Here is a 26,357-nt window from a genome sequence, read left to right as displayed (position 1 = left end):
ACTAATAATGTAAAATAAACTTACACGGTTTTCATATGAACATTAAAGGTGACAGTGGAAAACAATACAAAAAAGCAGTAGCTTTTGTTCCTGATCTTATAGCTGCAAAAGAAATGATTGGGGTTTATGTTAGAAACAGTTCTAGTTTAAAAATATTATCCTTTTTCTTTAATATAAACATACAATTTCAGACAGCAAATTTTTAATCCTGACTGGCTAGCATGCTTAATGTTTAAGAAAGAATGAGGTCAGTAGGTGGAGGATAAGGTGGGGTCTTATGGCTGTTCAGGCACAGCGTTTACAGCAATCTAGTCACTTTGTGTCCACTTTGTGATATGCTCAACAGAAACATTTCTAAATGAAAAAACTGTCCAAAATCTACTTAATTGTCTATGTAAAACATATTTGGTGATGAAATGTATGTAAAATGTAAATCTGTGTTACAAGTTAAACAAAAATTCTAATAATGAATTATATTTTGAATTTAAATAGTATTTGTCTTGCGTTTACATTAATTTTACATTCGAATAGCCAAAATTACAAGTTTCGGTCTTTTAAATGCGAATAATCGCGATTTATTTTTTTAAAGTGCGATTAATTAGTTAATTTTTTTAATCGATTGGCAGCACTAATATATATATATATATATATATATATATATATATATATATATATATATATATATATATATATATATATATATATATATATATATATAATATATATATACACACACAGTTGAAGTCAAAATTAATAGCCACCTTCGAATTTTTTCTTCTTTTTAAAATATTTTCCAAATTAAGTTTAACAGAGCAAGGAAATTTTCACAGTATGTCTGATAATATTTATTCTTCTGAAGAAAGTCTTATTTTATTTTGGCTAGAATAAAAGCAGTTTTTAATTTTTTAAACATCATTTTAGGGACAAAATTATTAGCCTCTTTAAGCTATTTTTAATCGATAATCTACAGAACAAACCACTGTTATACAATAACTTGCCTAATTACCCTAACCTACCTTGTTAACCTAATTAACCTAGTTAAGCCTTTAAATGTCACTTTAAGCTGTATAGAAGTGTCTTGAAAAATATCTAGTAAAATATTATTGACTGTCATCATGGCAAAGATAAAAAAAAACAGTTATTAGAAATGGATTATTAAAACTATTATGTTTAGAAATGTGTCGAAAAAATCTTCTCTCTGTTAAACAGAAATTGGGGAAAAAATAAACAAGCGGTCTAATAATTCAGGGGAGCTAATAATTCTGACTTTTACTGTATATATATATATATATATATATATATATATATATATATATATATATATATATATATATATATATATATATATATATATATATATATCAGCTTTTAATTTATATTTGAACAAAAAGCGGCATTCCCAAACGTATCCATACTCTTCTCAACAATCAATAGAAAAGGTTTATTGGGTATTACAGCAATCAAACCCCTGATATAAGTGCTGACCAGCTTTTTTTGTATCTCCACTGGTATTTTTGCCCATTCATCTTAAGCAATAAATTCCGACTCTTTCAGGTTGGAGAGTCTTCTTGCCATCATCTTGATCTTTATTTCCCTCCACAGATTCTCAGTTGGATTTAAGTCAGGGCTCTGGCTGGGCCACTGCAAAATATTAATCTTTTTGTTTGCTAACCATTTCTTCAGCACTTTTGCTGTGTGTTTTGGGTCGCAGTTTTGCTGAAATTTCCATTGGTGTAGTTGAAAATTTTGATCTATTGCTCCTTTTTCATGGTGCAATTTACAGTGATTAAGTTCCCTGATCAACTGGCTAAAGAAACACCCCCAAAAATCAGGCTCTCACCACCATGTTAACAGTAGGGATGGTGTTCTTAGGCTTCTTCATTTAACACAAAATGAGATACTGCAGATACTATGCACAGCTGCAGGTTCTCTCAGAGCTCCTTTATCTTAGCCATGACTGTCCACAAACAGCAGAGAGCTTCTGTTTCTCACCTGTTGAGTTGATTAAAACAGCTGTTTTCAATCAATCGGGGTAATTAGGATGCTTTAGCTAATAGCTTGGACTATTAGAAATGGTTTAGAACTTTGGATTTTCCCATAGACTGACAGTTTGTAAAGGTTGTGAATTATTTTGGACATGCCATTTTTTATTCAAAGGTAAATAAAAGCAGAGATTATTTTTTTCCACAATATTGCCTCTTGTACTTGGTCTAATAATCTTTTGGGAGAGGTCATTTCCAATCTAAAACCATGCAGGTTGAAAAAACTAAGTCAGAATTGTGGAGAGAATGTGGAGAGAATGGAGAGAGAAAAAAAAAATTCAACACGTTTCTAACCATATAGTTTTAATAACTCATTTCTGATAACAGATTTATTTAATCTTTGCCATGATGACAGTAAAAAATATTTTACTAGATATTTTTCAAGATGCTTCTATGCAGCCTAAAGTGACATTTAAAGGCTTAACTAGGTTGATTAGGTTAACTAGGCAGGTTAGGGTAATTAGGCGAGTTATTGTATAATGATGGTTTGTTCTGTAGACTATCGAAAAAATATATATAGCTTAAGGAGCTTATAATTTTGACCTTAAAATGGGTTTTAAAAATCTATTTTTGGTTTTTATTCTAGCCAAAATAAAACAAATAAGACTTTTTTCAGAAGAAAAAATATTGTCAGACATACTGTGAAAATGTCCTTGCTTTGTTAAACATAATTTGGGAAATATTTAAAAAAGAAAATAAAAATCAAAAGGGGGCTAATAATGACTTCAACTGCATGTATGTATGTATGTATGTATGTATGTATGTATGTATGTATGTATGTATGTATGTATGTATGTATGTATGTATGTATGTGTGGAGTGAATAACCAGGGCACTCACAACTCTGAATACCAAAGCTGAGGTGAGTCCCCAAAGCAAGGCACTGATCCCCCAACTGCCCACTGCTTTGAGTGTGTGTTCATTAGGTGTGTTCAATGCTGTGTATGTGTGTGCACATGGATGGGTTAAATAATATAATGCCATAAAGTTTTCTTGTTTGTTTGCTTTTTAGAAAACAAATGCACTAAATCCTTTGAAGAAGAGTAGTTTTTTCTTAAGAACTTACTGCTTCTAGTTTTGATACAACAAAAAAAATGTATGTAGGTACGTATGCATTTACGTATATAGCAGTCATCGCTGTAATACACAAAGTCAACTTTCTCATTGCATACAAACACAGTAACTAGATTACATACACAGTGTAATATTAGAGTTATTCCACATGCACTGTCAATCAACAGCTATGTGCACACATCAAGTGGACACACATCATCTACTTTACAAATATAAATAAACTTTGAGGCATGTCCGTGAGTTGTTCAAGAGCCACGGGCTCTTTCTACCAAACGCACATCTGTAGCACTCATGTGCCTTCAGAATAAATAACTTTTCTATTTTTTACTTCTAAAATAGCAAATAACATCCCCTACTTTGGACCTTGTAAGATCAGAGAACCTCTGTTTATTTGTTCATATGGGTTCCACTTTGTTGAGCCCGGAGAGTGAGTTTTCATGCCCGACGTTACAAGGACACAAAGCATATGAACAGCCTCTGGCTTTTATACAAGCTTTCAAAGTGCCGTGCCAAACGAGAAGTGGCCTGTTATCCTGTGGAGACACTGCGTTGTGCATTTGCACTTTTCTTTGATTAATGTATGAAACCTGTTCCCCCTGAGGCTCCTGGACAGCTCACAGAGAGAGAAGTCAAGTTTAAAGACTCTCCTGGAAAAGCTATCAGCGCTCAACTTCGTACAGTGAGTTATGAGCCGGTCACTCTCATGAAAGGGTGTCCTGCTTCCTGTGGGTTTACAGACTACATCCAAAGTAGTATCAACTTGTATCAATATCTAAAGATGAATATGTCTGCAGCAAATTCTTACATGTTTCTAAACACTGTTGCAGTTCGATGGAACAACTGGTGGATGGAACAACTGTCCTGATATCAACATGAAAATTGATTTTTTTTTATTTTTTTTTTATGTTTTAATTCAATTTAATTCAAATCAAACAAAATACTAACAGCAGGGTTCCCACTCTAAGCTAAATGTAAAATTCCCTGACTTCCACTGAATAAAAAGCTACTTTCATTTATAATTATCACCTACAATGGACATGGTCGTTAGGACCCCACTGTCTTCGCTGCAGAATATTAACCATCGCAGAGTCAACGAGAGAACTTCCTCCATCCTGAAAGACCCTACGCACCCACAACACAGAATATTTACACTCCTACCCTCAGAGCGGAGGTATAGGAGTGTGAGATGCAGGACTGCCAGACTCAAGAACTCTTTTTGCCCATCAGATATCAGACTTTTAAACCGTTAACCAGTGGACCAGAGGAATAATTTCTTTTATCTTTGCCAAAATGACAGTAAATAATATTTTACTAGATCATTTTCAAGACACTTCTATACAGCTTAAAGTGACATTTAAAGGCTTAACTAGGTAAATTAAGTTAACTAAGCAGGATATGGTAATCAGGCAAGTTACTGTAAAATGATGGTTTGTTCTGTAGACTATCGAAAAAAAATAGCTCAAAGGGCTAATAATTTTGACACTAAAATGGTGTTTAAAAAATTTAAATACTTTTATTCTAGCCAAAATAAAACAAATAAGACTTTCTCCAAAAGAAAAAATATTATCAGACATGCTGTGAAAATTTTCTTGCTCTGTTAAACATCATTTGGGAAATATTTAAAAAGAAAAAAAAGGAAAAATCACAGGGGGGCTAATAATTCTGACTTCAACTGTACATTTTTATAATTATTCTTCCGTCACTTCTGTGTATGTATGTGTATATGTGTGTGCTGTGTATGATGTGTATGTTATGTGTATGACTTCACTGTGGACAGCAAAGTAAAAATTTAACCGCTTCAGACCCTGCGTCTATTACAATGGACATCACATGACATCCCATTTTTCTAAAATTTGGAACATAATTCAGGTCTGAAGGGGTTTATTGTACAGGGAAATGTGTTTCCTTACTGTGACAATGACAATAACCAAATTGAATTGATTTAAATAATAATAAAATAATAAAAATAGTCAAACGTGTCAAGCAGACCCTCCAGAATTTAATGTTTCTGTGATTGCTAAAAATCCATTTGAACAAGGCTGCATTTGTAGTATCGTTTGCTATAATTTTAGTTCACTACAAATTTGATTCTTCTAATGCTAATGTTAGAGAGATTTTAAGAGTTTTGTTAATGTTGAACATTTAGTGTCTTTCATGTAGCAAATACATTGTAGAAAGCTTTATATGGTTCCCTTTATTTAATGTATATAGTCCATTAGTTCTTAAGGTAATATATATATATATATATATATATATATATATATATATATATATATATATATATATATATATATATACACACATATACATACACACAGTATATTTGACAAAACAAAAAAAATATTGCTGCAAATTTTAAGAAAAGTCACAGCAAAATCAGTCATTTTAGGCAGCAGTAATTAGAAATGTTTCCCAAAAATGTAGAGTCCTAGTCCTAGTTTCTTAGAGTCCTGAACATGCATAGACCAGTATTTTAAAAGGTACAGTCCAGTGACTGCATTTGACTATTTGACAAGTGAAGGATATATCGGTGAAAATTACCTTAACTCTAACAAAGTAAAGAAATAATGCAACAGAAATAATGTTATAAAATGTATAATAATTTCTGATGTAAATGATCAAATGTGCATGCTAAATATTTGTAATGCAAATAATGTACAGTTCAACCAACATTACTTATAAATAAATGGATTAAACAAAAAACTTTTCAGAGCAGTTTTAGGTTCACTTTAAATATATTAGTTGGTTCAAATAAAAACATAAATTAAAGCGTGATCAAAAATGCATGCGCACAGTGAATGAAAAAATTTAAGACATCTCAACTAGTGTTGCAGTTGAAATTAGGTAAACCTGACAAAAGATTTTAAAAGCAGGTTTCAATTGCAGTATAGTTATCAACAACATGTAAGTGTAGGAAAATACTCCTCGATAGTTACAACAAAACCTGTTGATTGTCATTTTTGCAAGAGTTTAAGAAAAACACATGTGCGTATGTTATTACTTATTCATCCTCAGCACGTTTTTACGCAGCGGATGCCCTTCCAGCCGCAACCCATCTCTAGGAAACATCCACACACACACTCATACACTATGGACAATTTAGCCTACTCAATTCACCTGTACCACATGTCTTTGGACTGTGCGGGAAACCGGAGGAAACCCACAGGAACGCGGGGAGAACATGCAAACACGGCACAGAAATACCAACTGAGCTGAGGCTCGAACCAGCGACCCAGCGACCTTCTTGCTGTGAGGCGACAGCACTACCTACTGCGCCACTATGTCATTACTAATTATATTAGTAAATAAGGCATAATAGACATTAAATATTAAGTGAACAGAACTTCGATTTACTACTTCATTTAATTGGTTACCTGATTTTTAAAAGTATAGAACATTGAGTTAAATTGTGTAACTATATATAGCCTAGCTAAGGTCTTCTTGTTCATTTTATATACTAGGGATACACAATATACAGTGCTCAGCATAATTGATTACACCCCGTTTTGAAAATGAATATTTTTATCCATGTGGGTGTACTAGTTTTTGGACTGTTATCGTAAGTTATTTTGTTAGATAAGATCCAAATTTGGCTTCAGTATTGATTAAATTATATGCACAAATATAATATTGTAAAGCTTAAGCTTCCTATTAAATATATGAATTTAAAACATAGATTAATGAGGGAGTGTACTTATAGATGCTGAGCACTGTATAGTCTCAGCATCAATATTGCTGTGTGCGATTGTCACATCACAGGATCTGCAAAGTCAAGTATGGATTATAATAACCAGCCACCAAAATTCAGAACATGTGATTTGTGGGGTCATAGCAAAGTTTAACCTTAAACATTTTGATTTGGTTGAAATTTTAAGACCTGTGACTTAGTATATTATAAAGTTTAAAGCTTTAGTAAATATTAATTGTATTTAAATGAAGACTAAATGCTATAAATATATTGTTATTTTACATATCAGAATTAATTAATTTCTATACCTCAATACTGTTAGATTCTGCACAGAAATCCATGAAACACAGTGCATTTAGTTTGTATCTGTGTTTAGTTGTATTCATCTATGCTTGTAATTTGTTTACTGTTTACTTGTTTTCTGCTGATATTTCCCTACTAAATAATCCCAATAAATTTAAAACATATAATTTTTTTCAATATAGGCAGCACAGTGGTGCATTGGGTAGCACAATCGCCAAATAGCAAGAAGGTCGCTGGTTCAAGCCCCGACTGGGGCACTTGGCATTTCTGTGTGGAGTCAAATTGTCCTTAGTGTATATGTGTGAATGAGAGTGTGTGGATGTTTCCCAGTTATGGGTTGCAGCTGGAAGGGCATTCACTGCCAAAAACATATGCTGGAAAAATAATTTTCACTGTGCGGCAACCCCAGATTAATAAAGGGACTAAGCTGAAAAGAAAATTAATGAATGATTGAATTTCCATATAGAGTTATAAGTCATCTAGTGAAGTTATAATCACAATGCATCGCAATATCGCTGACAAACTAAATTTCGCAATGCTAATGTGTCCAATATCGTGCAGCCCTATTACATACAGCAAGCTTTTTACCTTAAAAAGAGTGATGCAAAAATGGTACATAATATATTTGAGTAAATCCAACAAATGTTCTAATCATCAAATCACATAAAATATAATCACTTACAATTTGTGCAATTTGGCCACAAAAAAAAAAAATTAAATGGAAAATAAATGTGTATACAAACCTGTAAAAAAATAAGTAATTTTACTTCATATTTATGTCATATCTTATGTAAGATGTCATTTTCTAAAAATGTTACCATTTGAAACCACATGAATATAAACTTGGCACACAGGGCCCTATCATACACCTGGCGCAGTGTGGCGCAAGGCGTGGCGCAGTAGTCTTTTGGTAGTTTCAGCTTGGCGCAAGAGTCGTTTTGAGGTGTTGCGCTATGCTGTTTAAATAGCAAATGCATTAGCGCTCATTTTTGCGCCCATAGAGGTTCTGGTCTAAAAAGGAAGGCGTCTGGCGCGTTGCTATTTTGAGAATCTATAATAGATTTTTCATTAGACCAAAACTAACCCGGTCTAAACTCCGGCGCAGAGTTGCGCATCGCTTACACACTGCTAAATACGCACAAGAGAGCAATAGGCAAATATCTTTACATATGAAAAAATTTAAATATTAAGGATATATATAAGATATAATAAGAATAGATAAAGAATATAAATATAAAGGATTTAAATATTACAAAACATATTATTTTCTAGCCTACATAAATATGAAAAATCACTGCTTTTATGTCTTCTTCATCTCGGGAGGCTTTTTCAGTCCATTCATAACAATTTGCTTTTGTATAATGTTATTTTTATTAGCAGTATTATTTATAATATCCATATTTATATTTGTTTTATTAAAAACAAGCTTAGATTTGCCCACCTGTCAGGTTTTAGAACATATGGGGCACAGCATGTGTTTTAGGATATAACTCCGGTTTTTGAAGACATTTTGTTATTATTATTTATTTATTCGTTTGCTGGAAATTAGAACTGAATTTAGAAATAGTTTTGAAATGAATATTTGCGCTTAACAAACAAAAGTATTTATTTATAGACTAATTGATGTCTGTGCGTAAAGGTTTCCCTATCCAAGAGCGAAAGTGAAAGTAGTTCCATTATCTCTTATTCTCACGCAGTAGATGTTCTGTTTAACAGTTTTCTGTTAAAAAAACTGTTAACTATTTGCTTGTGAAATGCTAATTTTTTCCACTTAGACTTATTTTGCGTCCTGAAAATGGCGAATGCGCTCTTGGCGCGACGCAGCTGACTCTTAAAGGGAATGGGAGATGAGATTCTAATTGGTTTATTCTCAAAACACACCTATAACTCATTAAGAAAATAAACTCAACCCTTTTAGAACATGCGCCGCGGCGCAAGGCAGATTTCCCATTCTTAAATTAGCAAAAACGCGTTCTGACACGCCCTGAAAGCGTTGGTGCCCTGCGTTTTGCGCTCTGTGCATGGACCGTCAAAATAGAGCCCACAGTGTTTTCAACCAGATTTGTTTTTCCCTTTTCTAAATCATGAATACTAAAATGACACAGGTGAATATTCTAGAACCAGATTTGTACTTTAACATTTTTATATCATTATTATTATGTTTTCTTACAGCAATATGTACCCTGTAAAAAAATATGTGGCAAAGTCATGACTACGGGTTTTTTTTTTCGCTTTGCTTTAACTTACTTTAATAAGCTAATCAGGTTTCTACTACATTTTAAGTTATGCAAAGTTTAACTTAATATTTTTAGTCAGTTTGACTGATAAACTAGAAAAGTAAATTTTATTAAACAAAAATATATATTTTTTACAGTGTAGCTGAAGGTGAAACGACATGTCAGAAAAAACATGTCTGAATAAAACCCAAATGACTTTCTCTCACTTTAAACCCCGTTTTTGACAACGGCTCTTCTCATCCAGTTAGTTCAGCATCACTAGAGCTTCATTTGCGTTCAGAGGGGTCGCTAACCTCTAAAGAATCTTCAGCTGGATCCGTTTCTCTCCTTCACATCCTCCCTCACACCAAGGAAGTTTACTTCTCACATGCTCAATAAGCAAAACCTCTTTCTTCTTCACCTCCCCCCTTTCCCAAACTTAAACTAATCCACAAATGTACTAAGGCAGTCTAGCATCTCCTCAGACGTTCAAGTCCAAGCTGATATTAATCCTCTGGTCAGCGAGAAAAGTGGTCAGCGGCGGATACTAATCTTTCTGACATGTTTGGCAACTCGTAAGTTGTGCGAAGCCCTCTCCGCTTCCTCCGCTCCACCTCGGCGGTGTGAGGATTATCGCTTATCCAATTAACCTCCCGCAGAGCCCGCAGACTTAATCAGACCTCGCAGACCTCGTCTCTTAGAGGCCCTATTTAACTAATTACAACTTTGTGCATTATGGTCAAATATAAAAGAGAGGAAACCGGGGGAGGAGGGTTGAGGCACCGGGTCGACAACTCGGAATCTTCAAATGAGCGGCTTGTCATTTTGTGCTTGATTAAAGGTTAATCTTCAACAGAGGTATTGTTTCACCAATGCCATAAGCCTGGTTTTATGTCTATGGAAAAAAAAAAAGTGAAATGCTATTTCAGATTATTGAAGCAAAACTAACGCCCCGGTGGCAGACAAAGACCACACAGTGAGATGAAAAATCCAGGCCCTAAAATCCTGCCAGGCTTACACCCTCATAAAAAATTGCTTTCGTATTAAAAAAAACTTGATCAAATGACTGTAGTTTATTAGTGCGTTTTAGGTAAGTGCACGTACAGTGCATGGTGTGATGTTAATTGGAACTATTAAGATAAAAGTTTAGGCCTCTTATGTTAAGAAATTAGAGGATTAAGCCTACAAAGAAGAGTAGAGGCAAAAAGGGATCAGGCCTATAAATGATTTCCCTAACTGTATTAATCCCAGACATTAACTAAATACCTTTTCTAGGACTTCACCACCCATAGAATCAAAAACAAAGCTCAATATATATGATATCAAGGGTTTTAGGCAGGTTGTAATGGTGTTTTAATAATACTTACACACTTTAAAACAAGTATATGATCAATAAGTCATGACAACATATGGTTTATGTTAATTTTAACTTTTTATACAAACTAAGTATGTTTCTAATGAATTTTTAAGTTATAAAAGTTATTTTATGACTACATTTTAGTTTTTTCAATATAATTATTATAATATATAATATATATAATACAATAATTATTAAATAAAAGATGCAGCTGCACAACGATATTAATACAGTTATTGGGTATCAGTTGAGGATTTTACAATGATTTCTGAAAGATCAACAAATTAACTGGACTCCAGAATTTTCTTTTCTTTTTTTCGGATTAGAGTAGAAAAATGGATAAATTACTTTAAAATTTATTATACACATATCGGTTGTGCTGAATCATTTGATCAGTTAGCAGGCTTTCATAAATTAAATAAATTATTACACATTTGGGGCGAGGCAGTGGCGCAGTGGGTAGTGCTGTCGCCTCACAGCAAAAAGGTCGCTGGTTCGAACCTCAGCTCAGTTGGCGTTTCTGTGTGGAGTTTGCATGTTCTCCCTGCCTTCGCAAGGGTTTTCTCCGGGTGCTCCGGTTTCCCCCACAGTCAAAAGACATGTGGTACAGGTGAATTGGGTAGGCTAAATTGTCCATAGTGTATGAGTGTGTGTGTGAATGTTTATGTGGATGTTTCCTAGAGATGGGTTGCGGGTATGTTACGCAGGGCATCCGCTGCGTAAAAACTTGCTGGATAAGTTGGCGGTTCATTCCGCTGTGGCGACCCTGGATTAATAAAGGGACTAAGCCGACAAAAAAATAAATGAATGTATTACACATTTGTCTTTAAAATAATGTCATAGTTCTCTGCCAAACGTCTTGCTGCTGTGCACCTGATACTGAGCAAAGTTAGCAATTTCTGTGCAGAACCTGGTTTGCATGATTGTTTCCAAGCAAAGCCTATATAATAATAACAATAATATTATTATTAATAATAAAAATAATAAAAAGCCTATAGTTTGTCGCCAAACTTCTTGCTGCTGTGCACCTGATGCTGAGCAAAGATAACCATTTCCGAGCAGCACCCGGTTTGCATGATCCATCGATATAAAATTATTACTTAATTACCCTAACCTGCCTAGTTAATCTAATTAACCTAGTTAAGCTTTAAAATGTCACTTTAAGCTGTATAGAAGTGTCTTGAAAAATATCTAATCAAATATTATTTACTGTCACCATGGCAAAGATAAATGAAATCCATTATCAGAAATGAGTTATAAAAACTATTATGTGTGGAAATATGTTGAGAAAATATTCTCAACAAAATGAATAGGGGAGCTAATAATTGAAGGGACTTATATATATATATATATATATATAGCAAAAGAAAAACCCAAAAGTCAGTTTTCTTAATTTTCTTTTTTTTTTTTTTTTCTAATGAATACGGAATGGACAGAAGATACCCTGACTCTCAAGCAAAATGCCCTTACAGGTTTTTGTTACTTTGTTAATTTGTGTGTAAAATGAAAAGACATTTTGGTCACTGACTTAAACTGCTTGGACATTTTTCAAAGTAGAATTGCGTGAAGATGACTGAATGATGGGTTTTTTTAGTCAGTTTGTTTATTTAATGAGTGAACTATGCCTTAAGACTGCAGTTATAGAATTCCCTGATTCTTTTTTTATTTAAATATTACTATTTAACTACTTATTATTTTCATTTCAGTTTTAGGTATCTTGGTTCTTAAGTCACATAAAATATAGATATTCCACATTTTATTCTTAACGATTTTAAATAAGTATTAAATATTGGATTTATAAAAATGATTAGCTTTATTTTAATTAACAAATTTGTTGTAGTGTAGTTTTACAACTCTGGCTTCAATTAAATAGGGCACTATGAAAAGAAAGTAATTCAGATAGACAGAGCATTAAGCACCTAATGACCAAAAAAAAGTAAAGTTTTATACTAGTAGGTTGTTTTGACTTCCTATCCTATTTCGTGTAACCTGGATGGAGAAGGTCAAATGATTAAAGAACATCAGATTTTTCAAAAAGATTTCGGCTGATGAGCTGCCATTTGAATTAAGATTCATAAGCGCACAACAGATTGGCGGTGACAATTTAAGTCTCTGATTGGTGTATTTTGGAGGATGTGAGTGCAGTGGAGAGTATGGAAGTGTAAACAGTCCTGATGGTGGAAGTTCAGTGTTCGGCTCTGATCAGCAGAGCAGTAAAGCTGAACCAGAGCCCTCAGAGAGTGAGTACAGACTTCCGTTTTACCAAAGGTCACAGTTTCTGGCATAAAGCTATTAGAATTGGGGACACTAGAGGGGCAAGGAGAAATAATGGCAAGCATAGGTCTCTATGGTCTGGTGGGATAACAGAGTTCATGGTTTCTACATTAATTGTCTAAACATAATTGAGGTAAATTTTGGGCCAGTTGACCCAGTTATTTCTTCTTCTTTTTTTTCAGGCCACTGCTGCACTACAAATTCTACATGAATCATCTTGTATATCTATTATGTCTGGCAAACATAAACAGCTGTTTTCCGTGATGCATTCTACAATGTTGTTGCAAATACTGCTGATTTATCAATTAAACTATGTTAAATATAATATTTTTACAAATATGAATATGTTTGCAATGCTATGTTTAACACAAATTCAACTTGCAGTAAAAATGTTACAATATTAAAAAGTTTGGTCACACTTAATTTTATTGTAAAACACATGCTATTAACAAAACATTAACTAAGAATTTTAGGTCAATAAACTACTAATTGCTAAGCTGATTATTAACGGTTAGTAAGGAAGTTTAGGTATTAGGTAGGTAGATATTAGGTAGTGCACCCAAACTGTGGAATGCTCTTCCCACTAACATTAGGAATGCTGGTTCATTGAACAGTTTTATGAAGCTACTTAATAATCATCTTTTTAGAACTGTTTTTAATTTGCGATATCTCTTTTATTCTTACTGTGTTTTTTGTATCTTTTTTATTGTTTTACTGTTGTTTTATTGCTTTGTTGTTTTTACTTTCTTGTAAGCGTGTAATAAATAAAACGTATTATTATTATTATTATTATTATTATAATTAGCAAGTGTGAATTGTCCCTTAAATCTAAGTGTTAATAAAAGTTAGTTTGAACAATAAATTAAATAAATAAAAATGCTACCAATAATATATTTTAAATTCAATAAAAAATGCAGCACAATTGTTTTTAGCACAGATAATAATGCAATTATTCTTCTTAATTAATAATTTAAGAATAATTTCTGAAGGATCAACAAATAAACTGGACTCCAGCAATGCCAGCTTTGTCATCACAGGGATAAACTTTATTTAAAGAAACGTTACAAAAGTGAAACAGTAATTTAAACTTACTTTACTGTACTTTTATCTACAAACATCCACGTTGAGCTAAAAGTTTTTTATTAGATTTAAAAACATTACAAAATTCTCATCGACCCCAAAACTTTGTGGGGTAATATAGAATTAACAATTTATGGTGTTTTTATGAAAACAAATGCATTTTAGCAAAGGATGTTAAAAAGAAATTTCAAGAAAGAAATAGCTAACTTCTAAATCGCAATTAATCATTCGTGTGTGGTAGAACTAGTGAAATTGTGAACTGTCCACAATAAAAAATAAATAAAAAATCATCAGCCCTGGTATTAGGCTGCACGATGTTAGACAAATCTGACATTGCGATATTTTGTTTTGCTGTGATAAATTACAATATGAATGTAAAGTCACCAGATGATTTAAATAGCTCTATTTGGAAAGATTTCTTTAATTCAGATCGACTAGGCTAATCAAGTCTTTTTCTATGCAGTGCATCAACATAAAATATAATCTATTACAAGCATTTATAAATAATGCAGTGATAATAATGCAATTGTTTAATATCAGTTGAGAATTTCATAATGACTTCTGAAGGATCAACAAATAAACTGGACTCCAGCAATGCCAGCTTTGTCAGGAATAAACTATATTTAAAGAAACTTTACAATGTGAAACAGTTATTCTAACTTGCTTTACTGTATTTTTTTTATCTACAAACAGTCATCTTGAGTTAAAAGTTTTTTTATTAGATTTAAAAACATTATAAAATTCTTTTCGACCCCCAAACTTTGTGGGGTAATATAGAATTTACAATTCATGGTGCTTTTATGAAAACAAATGCATTTTAGCAACGAATGTTAAAAAGAAATTTTAAGAAAAAATAGCTAACTTCTAATAGCAATTAATCATTTGTGTGTGGTAGAACCAGTGAAAATGTGAACTGTTCACATTAAAAAAAAAAAAATCATTAGCCCTGGTATTAGCCTGCACGATATTGGAAAAATCTGACATTGCGATATTTTGTTTTGCTACGATATATAATTCAACAAGAATATAATGTCACCAAATGATTTAAATAGCTCTATTTCACAAGATTTCTTTAATATAGATTGACTAGGCTGATCAAGTCATTTTTTATGCAGTGCATCGGCATAAAATATAATTGAATACAAGCTTTTATAAATACAACTGGAGCAAAAACAAAAGTTGTTTTATGATTTAACGAGGTATCTAACAGTATTCAAATATAGAAATTGAACAATCAAATGTAAAATAAAAAGGTCATCATTCTATAAATAATTTTATACAATAATATATAATAATAATTAACAATATATTTGAAGAGTTCAGATGCAAAAACCTCAGTCTGAAAAGTCTAAAAATTTCCATTGAAAATTAAAAATTTTCTCAGCCTCCTTTGTTTATGTTAAAAATATTTCACTTTAAAGACCAGGAAAAGGACTAATTCTTTGCCAATAAAGTGTTATTACTAAACATACACACATAATTGTAAATATAAATTTCAGATGGCATTTAGAGGTCATTGCATCTAAACTCTTCATTTATTTTTTAATCTTTATTATAATCTAATCCTGCGATGTAACTATTGTGGATACACGCACTATGATATCGATGCTCAAACTATATATTGCTTATCCCTACCTGGTATGATACAAAAAAATTTTTTTTTTTAATCCACTCTAAACAAACAGTTATGTTGAAAAAGTTGAAATAATAATACCAATATATAATATATTTTATACATTAGTCTTCCATAAATTTGTATCAATTAAAATGCAGGAATAAAAATTCACATAATATCCAAATGTACCTTGATGGCTCAGCTTCTGTTATGTCTCCTTTGAAAGAAGCGTTCAGTCTTGTTTCTCTAGAAGCGAGATCATCAACAAGGCTCTGTCTTCTGTCTGCTTCAGCTTGCATTCTGGAATTTTTCATTAAGGCTTTAAATTGACACATTTATTACTGCGTTATTATGCTCATCTCACAGACTGCTATGCTAAATCATCATAAAAACATCAACTTATGAATAGAACATTCACTTTTAATTACTACAACTGCAAATCCACCATCACCGAAGGACTACTTCACCCGTTCTTAAACTGGTTTGTTATTAAACATTGCCCTCTATAGGTGCTCATGAGAAATCACCGTTTTGTCTTATTAAAGGGATAGTTCACCCAAAAATGCTAATTCTGTCAAAATGTATTCAGCCTTTACTTGTTGCAACCTTTTATGATTTTCTTTCTTGTGTTAAACACAACAGAAGCTATTTTAAAGATGTAACCAATGACCTCCTCAGTATTTGTTTTGTTTTTTTCTAAAATAGTAGTCGATGGTAACAAGTTTTCAGCTTTTCTTAAAATATTTTTTTAAGAACCTTATAATGGGTTGGAACCACTTAACGGTGAGTAATTGAATTAACTGTCTGAGAACTACCTCTTTAACTGCCTAAAGTGGAGATTCTGTTTTGTTCACGCACAGTTCATGTCATTTAACCCAATAGGTTAACACCTACTCTGTAGAATATAAATGTAAAAATTTCAGATGCTATGGGATTTTAGTATGCCACTGTGAACTTCTAAAATAATAACAAAACAGAGATTGAAAAACTTTCTGATTGGATCATGAAGTCAAGAAGCTGAATTTAAACACCTGTCTCATTAACCATTTAGTTTATTGGAAACAGCTTCACTAATTGTACTGATACGGTTGTTTAATTCACTGATGAGCAAATAATAAACTCTGTGCCTCTACTACTGAACATAACTTAACCAAGAATGCCACATATATGACTTAAACAGGATTTTTATCATAGTTTTAAGTAATGGGCAAACATATGTGAGCTAGGGGCAAGTTTTGGGCACTTGCAGTTTATTTATACATCACCTGCCTCAGTATTTTAATCACTATCAAGCATGGTTTAATATATTTAGACAGTTATGATAAAAGACCAGATTATACACATCATCAATAATAGATCATTTGTCCAAGCTAGCAGACGTGCCTAAATATGAACACACTTTATTTTAAAGCATTAGATGTTGTCCTTTCTTTCTTTTTACTCTCATTTTTACTATCATACATAAATGTGCATTGTTGTTACTCCCTACCTCTGACTGGTTTCTTTCTATATGTTTTATCTATATCTGTGACACTTGCTTCATTTATTGACTGTTATTGTTCCTTATGTATGTACTCTGACCTGTCCACCAAGTTACCTTTACATGCATACACACACTTACACGCACACACTCACGCACATACCAGTACATGACTATATTGTTGTTGTTTTTGTTTTGTTTTTGTTTCGTTGCATTGTATTTGTTATTTGTTGACGTTTTCTTGTATTTGTATGATTTTTGCATATTCTAATAAAAAAATAAAAAAAATAAAAGCATTAGAGCATTTTCTGATTTCTGGAAAAGTCCTGTTTCTTATTTATCACAGCATTACATAAACAGGGAAATAATTAGAATTTATACCTAAAAGTACTACTGGAACTCACCTTAACCTATGTAGATAACTTATATGACCCAGGATTTTCCTTGGCAAGTACACTGAAAGTACAAGATGATTACTGTAAAATAAAGTGCAACCTATGCAATATTGTGTTCATGTTCTGGACATGTAGTTCACATCACCATTGAGGTGTTTACTGGGTTTACTTGTCTTTTGATATCACTGGAGATATCAATGGATATCAATGGTACAAGACATGTCTTGCCTTTTAGGGGGTCATTCCTATAATGTTGTTATATCACACTAAACTAAAAATAGGACTTCTTTCATTGTCTAGATATGAAATTCATTTTGAAAATGATAATAATAATTTATTCAAATGTCTGATTTTATGTTTTTTCAGGAGAAAAAAACAGCATATAGGATTCAAACTAATTTAGAAAATCTTAGTTCTCAATGATACTGCAAAACAAACAATCATAAAGAAGTCATTATAATCCTAATTGCTGGATTCAACTTTCTTGGTTTTGTGAAGCAACTACACAGAACTACAGGACAACCCCAAAACATAGTCAATTCTGAGTGTGATTCATACAAGTGAATGGGCTTGACAAACCACCTGTAGAAAACACAGTCTTTCATCTCTCTGACACCTAACCCTAACCGACACTTCAATCAGTTTGCACATTTGCACCAGGCACGTTCTTACAATCACTTCATATCTTTAAAAAAAACTATGCATTCATGAAGTGTGCCTCACACAGGTAAGTGGGCTTAACAAACCACCTGTAGAAAACACGCTCTTTCATCTCTCTGACACTTTAAACACCACATGCATCAGTTTGCACATTTGCACCAGGCACATTCTTACTATTACTTCATATCTTTAAAAAAAACTATGCATTCATAAAGTTTGCCTCACATAGGTAAGTGGGCCTAACAAACCACATGTAGAAAACACACTCTTTCATCTCTCTGACACTTTAAACAACACTTGCATCAGTTTGCACATTTGCACCTGGCACATTCTTTCAATCACTCCATATCTTAAAAAAAAACACTATACATTCATGAAGTGTGCCTCACACAGGTGAGTGGGCTTGACAAACCACCAGTAGAAAACACACTCCTTCATCTCTCTGACACTTTAAACAACACTTGCATCAGTTTACACATTTGCTCAAGGCACATTTTTACAATCACTTCATATCTTTAAAAAAAAACTATGCATTCATGAAGTTTGCCTCACACAGGTGAGTGGGCTTAACAAACCACATGTAGAAAACATGCTCTTTCATCTCTCTGACACTTTAAACAACACTTGCATCAGTTTTTGCACATTTGCACAAAGCAGGTTCTTATAATCACTCCAAAAAACACTATACATGTAGTACCTGTAAAAACACCTTTCACTCTCTCTCAAAAAAAGAAAAATAAACTCCCTCCTCCTAATGCTGGCACTTAATTCTCTGGCCACAAACAGTCCCTTTGTATTACTGGCACTCCTTGACTGTATTGCTTCTTCAATCGCTGAATGATTCCTCAATTGTAAGGCGCTTTGGCCTCTGTGAAATGAAAGTGCAGTCAAGTAAATGAAAGGATACATATGGCGTTGAACAGCTGCTCGATTCAGAGTCTCTCTGAGTTGTGCTATATTCTGTTTTAGCTTCTGTAATGATGCTCTCAGGGTCATGTTGATCTACATGGATGGAAAAGCAACAAGAGAGATTATTATATTGTGTAAAAGATTGGTTAACTATCTCATGTAAACCAGGGGTCTCAAACTGCCTGGCTGTGGGCCATTTGTGGCCACCCTCCTCCTTTTTCTTTCAGCCCGAAATTGACATGAAAAATATAATGAGATTCGGCCCAACAAAAAAATATATTTTTTTAGAGTCACTATCTTTGTGCAGTTGCATATAGCCTCTTATGTTTTTGACCCCCACCTACAGGACATTTAAAGTACTGTACAATATATGCAGGTTACTTTCTGTTTCTCTCAGTGTGCAGTTGAGAGTAATGCACATGCAGATTATTTCTGGGGCTAATGTAAAAGTTGAAACATATGTCTGTACGTGCTCTATTTTTACAAACACCTCTTCAAGGCTTACACGTTATGTTAGTAGTGTAAATATGATTATTTTGCTAATATTCAATTCAAAAATGTATCCTTAATATATTTTTCTAATATGCATATTAAGAATTGTATAAAAAATGTGCATTAGTAAAATTTTACTGCTGGCTAAATTGCACATGTTAAAGTAAACGTGAATACATACATAAAAACGTTTCCTCTCTTGTAGTTTAAAAAAAAAAGAAGGACATTGAGAAGAACAATTGCCAGTACAATCAACAAAGTTATTCAAACTCTTTTCTGATGTTTTACGCTATCGGTTAAACATCTGGTAAAGCAACAATTGATTGGGACATAATTATGATTATTATGCTTATATAATGTGGTATTTTCATAACAATTTAAACAACCCCTTCAACATATACAACGAGAAACTAAAAGGAGTTTTGATAAACTGGGGAAGAATGTATGAGTGTAAGAATGTATTACATCAGATTTCCACTTTTTTCTTGTGCTTCATATGAATCGTCAGTCACTAATATGGCCCCCCGCCATTGAGTTTGAGACCCCTGATGTAAACAATCAAATCCTGCCTTGCCTTGGCTGGGTTTCCTCCAGTCCTCTGCTGTCTGTTTCTTTCATGGATGTTTTCTGCAATTTCTTGAGCCAGCCTACAAGCTGCATCATAATTTTCTAACCTGTAAACAAAACACAGATTACACTTATCAAAATCTTCCAATGGGGATCATGAGATAAGGGTTTCCAGTTATTTAAATCACAAGGTTGTCATCAACACAATCATGTGACAATCAAATGTCAGCTAACCGGCTTGGCAACCTTTACAAGACGCGTAAAAACAGCAATATGTGAACGAAAACATAATTGATCAATTAAAGTATAGGGTAAAATGAGCCCTGGGGAGTAGAAAAAAAAATAGATAAATTAGTCTAGCGTTAAAGTTAAACTGATCTGACTGTCAGTTACAGATGCACTAAATTAATAGTGTTGAAGTCTGAAGTCTAACGTACTGTCCTGACATGCAGATCTAACATGACAGTAAATAATAATAGTATAGGCACTCACCAAAGGTCTTTTGACATGTTGCGGTACTTTTGTTTCGAGTTTGCAAAAAGCGTTTTAGCAGAAACTCACAGCAAAATCACATCAACATAAACTGCGCAGTGCCACTTCCTGTTAAGGAACGACGTCATACGGTGGCCTTTCATAGACACACTTCATACGGTAACCGATGTCTCGTTGTGTTTGTCCTGCGATGTCTCTTTTTATCAATGACAAAATTGCTGATTATGTAAATAAAGTGTTATTGAACTTCATATGGAAGAATAAAACCCATAAAATTAGAAAATCAGTCTCATCTAATAGGCGCTCAGAGGGTGGATTAGAGGTTTTAAATTTCAAAGATTTAATTAGGCATAGCTCATTTAGAATTAATTGGCTACAAAGATGTCTCCGTAGTAATAATTCAATTTGCTACCATATCCCCAATGTTATATTTGATAAATTAGGTGGCTTAGACTTTCTTTTAAAATGTAATTTAATCCCTTCTAAATTGCCAATTTCCCTCTGTAATTTTCACAAACAAGCTTTACTTGCTTGGAAATTGTGTTACGTGCACAATTTTTCCCCACACAAAGAAATTCTTTGGAATAACTCTAATGTCTTAACTCGTGGGAAATCTCTTTTTATTGATAAGTGGTTTGAAAGAGGAATTGTTTTTGTTTTGGACTTATTTTAAAATGATGGCAATATTTTGGAATATGAATAATTTATGACATTGTATAACTTCTCTTTGCCAGCTTAATCCTTCAACTGTGTTCTAAAGAGTTTGTCACAAAGTTATGTGCATTTATTTAAGACTTTTGTTTACTTTAATGAGAGGGAAACAATTATGCCTGAACTTTTTTTGGATGGAGTGTCTTTTTTTGATAAAAAATGTGACAACAGACATGTCAGACGATTGTTACATTCCTCTGTATATACCACCCCAAGATGTAAATTTTATGGTTATTACCTGACAAATTCAGCATATCCAACAAAATAGGAGAGATACATTTTAAGATCTTGCATAATGTTTATCCTACAAATTCCCAAATTGCTAATTATTTTGATATATCTAATTTGTGTACTTTCTGCAATATACATGAAGAGACTTTATTTCACTTATTCTATAGTTGCATTCACATTAAACATCTTTGGAATTACATTATTTTTTATTTATCATCCATTTTTAAACATGATTTAAATTTGTCTATAAAAGATATATTTCTGTATTTCTTGGATGATGATCATGCTCTCGATCTTATTGTAATTTTGTTTTTTGTGTTACTCTGTAAATTTTTTATACACAAAAACAAGTTTCTAAAAACAATACCTATTTTAATACTTTCCTTGTTGAAATTTCGTACAATATTGAATCTCTTAAGCTTATTAATTATAATAATAAGAAGTTTCTTAAAGCTTATGACAATTTTTTTTCTTAATGATTGAGGCTGTGTATTTTTTTTTCTCTCTGTCTTCTTTCTTATTTTTTATTATTGTATTTTTTCTTCAATGCAGTGATGTTATTATTCTTGTATTCAATAAAAAAAATAAAAAATAAAAAAAAACTTCATACGGTAACCGGATAAGAGCTGAACAAGTCCTTTAGCAGTTATAGGGATTTTAAAATAATTGAGAAATTCACAATAATTAAAAAGTTGTCCATTATTTTTTAATAACTGTCTCACCAATATAATATCATTATTGTAACAATTTCTTTGGTACAATAATGATATTGTACTCCAATCTGTTTGGTTTTCTACTGATTTGTTTCTTTGATGTGAAAAATGTAAGCATTGTATTCCTCATTTTTGTATGCTATTGTTCTTGTTATGAAAAAAGTATATATATATATATATATATATATATATATATATATATATATATATATATATATATATATATATGCAGTGGCACAGTAGGTAGAGCTGTCGCCTCACAGCAAGGTCGCTAGGTCGCTGGTTCGAACCTCGGCTCAGTTGGTGTTTCTGTGTGGAGTTTGCATGTTCTCCCTGCCTTCGCGTGGGTTTTCTCCGGATACTCCGGTTTCCCCCAAAGTCCAAAGACATGCGTTACAGGTGAATTGGGTAGGCTAAATTGTGTATGAGTGTGTGTGGATGTTTCCCAGAGATGGACGGCTGGATGGGCATCCGCTGCATAAAAACTTGCTGGATAAGTTGGTGTTTCATTCCGCTGTGACGACCCGGATTAATAAAGGCTGACAAGAACATGTATGAATGAATATATATATATATATATATATATATATATATATATATATATATATATATATATATATATATATATATATATATATATATATATATATATATATTTATATATATATATATATATAATGGGACAAGCTGACATGTTGTTATGTAAAAACTAAAATAGATGATGATTTCTATCTGTATTTTTATTATCATTTTATGTTACTTTAACTTATAGCTAGGGCCACACGGAATCTGCGCATGCAAAAATCTGCCAATTTGAACCAATTTTTAGTCCATTATTGAGTCTACTTATTTACTTTGAATGTGTAAATTTATGTTTAATAATTTTTTTAATCAATTTCAGTAACATTATTGACAAATATGAGAATATTCATATGGTTTATTTACAATATATTGTAAAGTGATATTTTCTGTCTTTAGTAGATATATTATAGGAGAGACTTACTTTGTTTACTAAATAAGTGGATCTAATTAAATATGCATTGTAAACATTAAAAGTTAAAAAGGTATTGTTTTTATATCATATATTAAGCTTGTAGTTACGATACTTCCAAATCTGTTGATTTTTTACAAAATTCTGCGCAGAAGCAGCAAAAACTGTCAGCAGATTCTGTTTGGCTTACGTATAGCCTACCTCTAGAACTGAACTGCTGAATGCAGCTGAATATGTTGGTCCATGTTGGTTGGTTGTTTTTCTATTGTTGTGGAAGTAGTCATTTTAATGAGAGTCTACTTTCACCAAAAAGTATATATATAAAGATGCTTGTGCTGCTGAATATGAGACTTGGAGATGAATGAACAGTAGACAATGTAGTTAGCTCAAGCCTATTGTGTTTATTTGTTTGATTGTTTTGATGTGTTTGCACTAATTTTGTAAACTAGGTTTTTAAGTCTGTTTGATCCCACACACTACCATTTTACCCAATAGTTTTTACACAATCTATAGGTTGCCAAAATACAGCTTACTGAAGTCATGGAAGACAATAAACTGGTCTATTAATTTTATAATTTTTTTCCAAACATATAGTTGTTGACTAGTAGAAAATGTGAAAAGCAAATTCACCTACACAAATCACAATTGATGGTTGTGTGTGATGTGTTGTAAAGCAATGAAAATTAGTATAGGAAATGGTATTTTTTGCATTTTAGTTTTTTTTTTTTTTTTTTGTAAAATAATTTATATTTCACTTTTTACACTAATAGTTGTACACTCAAAAAATGATGCTTGATGTTTTTTCAAAAAACATATTTAAAATGAGCCGAAACAACACTACTCTTGGGGTTTTCGAGGGGGGGCAGTTAATTAATTGTAATTGTAATTAATTGTAAATTAATTTTACAATCCACTTACAATTGTAAAAACTAAAAAGTTCTAATAACTTAACTAAATAAATTCTTTCATTTTGTCTCAACAATCGATTGTGTGTAACCCAGCAATTTTTACTGTGTATGTTGCAAGCTCCTGTAACATCCTCCATTTATTCATTCATTCATTTTCTTTTCTAATTCCCTTTATTAATCAGGGGTCGCCACTGTGAAATGAACCGCCAACTTATCCAGCATATGTTTTACGCAGCGGATGCCCTTCTAGCTGCAACCCAACACCGGGACACACCCATACACCAATTTAGCTTATTCAATTCACCTATGTCTTTGGACTGTGGGAGAAACTGGAGCACCCGGAGGAAACCCACACGAACAAGGGGAGAACATGCAAACTCCACACAGAAACAGCATCTGACCCAGCAGGAGCCCAAGACCGCAATCTTCTTGCTGTGAGGCGATTATGCTACCCACTGAGCTACCGTGCTGCCCACTATGATAATAATTAACCTAATTGCGCTGTTTTTAAGCTTTGACAACAGGACCAAACCTTTGCATGCTGGTTATAAATTTAACACATACAGTAGTTGGTTAATTTATGTTAGGTCATTTCACATGTTATACACATTAACCTATTTGTCTAATTCATTGATTAACTTAAACATAAATACATTTATTTATTTGTAAATACATTTAAATAAATAAATAAATACATTTATTACTACTTGTAATGACTGGAAAATTCAACCAGTTAAAATGTTGTGACTGAACGACGACTCATAACCTGACTGCTGTCCATAACCAACTGTAATAAAATCATATTATCAAATTATAAAATAAACAATAGTGATTCATAACAACATCAGCCATTGCAGTGAATTCTTATTAGCAAAACATGTGAACATGTTAGCAAAACAACATGTCAAGCCTTTTATGGTATATAAGTAAAGTGATCTTTATCAACTATTACACATCAAAAAAAGATTGAACCCATTTAAGTGAGTAGTGAGAGCACACACTTTAGCCTGCATTTTAAACATGACAATTTTGTTTTAAACCCAAACTAATGAGTGTTTAAATAAATGACAATATGTTGAAATATGTTTGAATTTCCTGGAAAAAGCACCCGTCAAAAATATGTATCCAGTATAAACAATTCTGCAACGCTCCAAATGGACAGATTTTGTCTTTGTTTTGAGAGTTGTTGCAACACAGTTTTACATAGCTAATTTTACATACGTTTTTTTTTTTTTTTTTTTGGATATATATATTATTCTGTCAACATTGATAATACATTGTATGTTTTTTTTTTTTCAAAAAAAAAAAAAAAAACACATTTTATATAAACCTTTTACCTTGTTATTTCACATCAGATATCTACAGATACAGATATCTAAAACTATCCACTGTTTATTGTAGTACTTCAGGCACTTGGTCATCAACAAGTCTCTCAGGCCATCACAAAGAAAAAACACATCTGTGAAGATAATTTTTGTTTAAGTCTCTGTAATGTGAACTGGTGGCCTTGATTAATGTTCCTTTTTGGCTCCACAAATATGTTGATAATGTGCAGGGTGACGGTAAAATACAGTGTGTAAAGGAGACAGAGTGTGGCATGCTCTCGATCTCTCATAAGAAAGCCTGACACGGATAGAAGTTAAATAAGGCCTTTCTATGCATGTGACAGAAGATGTAGGACTGGATGATTTTAGAAGATCATTTGCTGTCAGACCAAGAGCAAAATCACTACACCATAAGGTAGAGAGAATAAACACCACATCAAAAATAATAATCAAAAGACAAAGGAAACAGTTGTGTACTATTAATCTTAGCCTGGACACTCTCAAAAAATAGATTTTTAATCACAATGTTCTTCTTTCGTAGTAAAATGAAGGTTATACTACTACTACTACTACTACTACTACTACTACTAATAATAATAATAATAATTCATCCATGCAAATCAGAAAGGATCATAAGAGAGCTTTCTTTCTTAGCTCTATAGATTCTTAGCCAGCATTGATTAAAAAAAGGATTATTCAATTCTAGTAAGAAATAATAATCAATGTTTAAATAATATCTACAATCATGATTAAACACATTTTACCATGGTTTGTCACAATAATCATACTTTTTGCTTTTATTTCCAGTAAGACCATACTTAATTTTAATAATAAA

General features: G+C 32.5%; 1 protein-coding gene across 3 annotated transcripts in view; it reads right to left on the bottom strand.

The window, feature by feature from the left end:
• The window catches only part of stx8 (syntaxin 8), a 106,305-nt gene extending 85,486 nt beyond the window's left edge, over nucleotides 1-20,819 (bottom strand). Inside the window, exons 1-4 of one of the 3 annotated variants that reach the window (XM_073952729.1) lie at nucleotides 20,713-20,819; nucleotides 20,159-20,258; nucleotides 19,091-19,185; nucleotides 15,838-15,948 (exon numbers count right to left, since the gene is read on the bottom strand). In XM_073952729.1, the coding sequence (XP_073808830.1) occupies nucleotides 15,838-15,948; nucleotides 19,091-19,185; nucleotides 20,159-20,258; nucleotides 20,713-20,786 (380 nt within the window). In that variant the 5' untranslated portion in view covers nucleotides 20,787-20,819. 3 annotated transcript variants of the gene reach the window in all.
• Nucleotides 20,820-26,357: the final 5,538 nt, after the last annotated feature.

The sequence above is a fragment of the Danio rerio genome, chromosome 6 (assembly GCF_049306965.1).
Source record: "Danio rerio strain Tuebingen ecotype United States chromosome 6, GRCz12tu, whole genome shotgun sequence".
NCBI classification, from domain to species: Eukaryota; Metazoa; Chordata; class Actinopteri; order Cypriniformes; family Danionidae; genus Danio; species Danio rerio.
The sequence above is the reverse complement of the archived record's forward strand: the minus strand, read 5'-3'. Positions and strand labels throughout refer to the sequence as shown.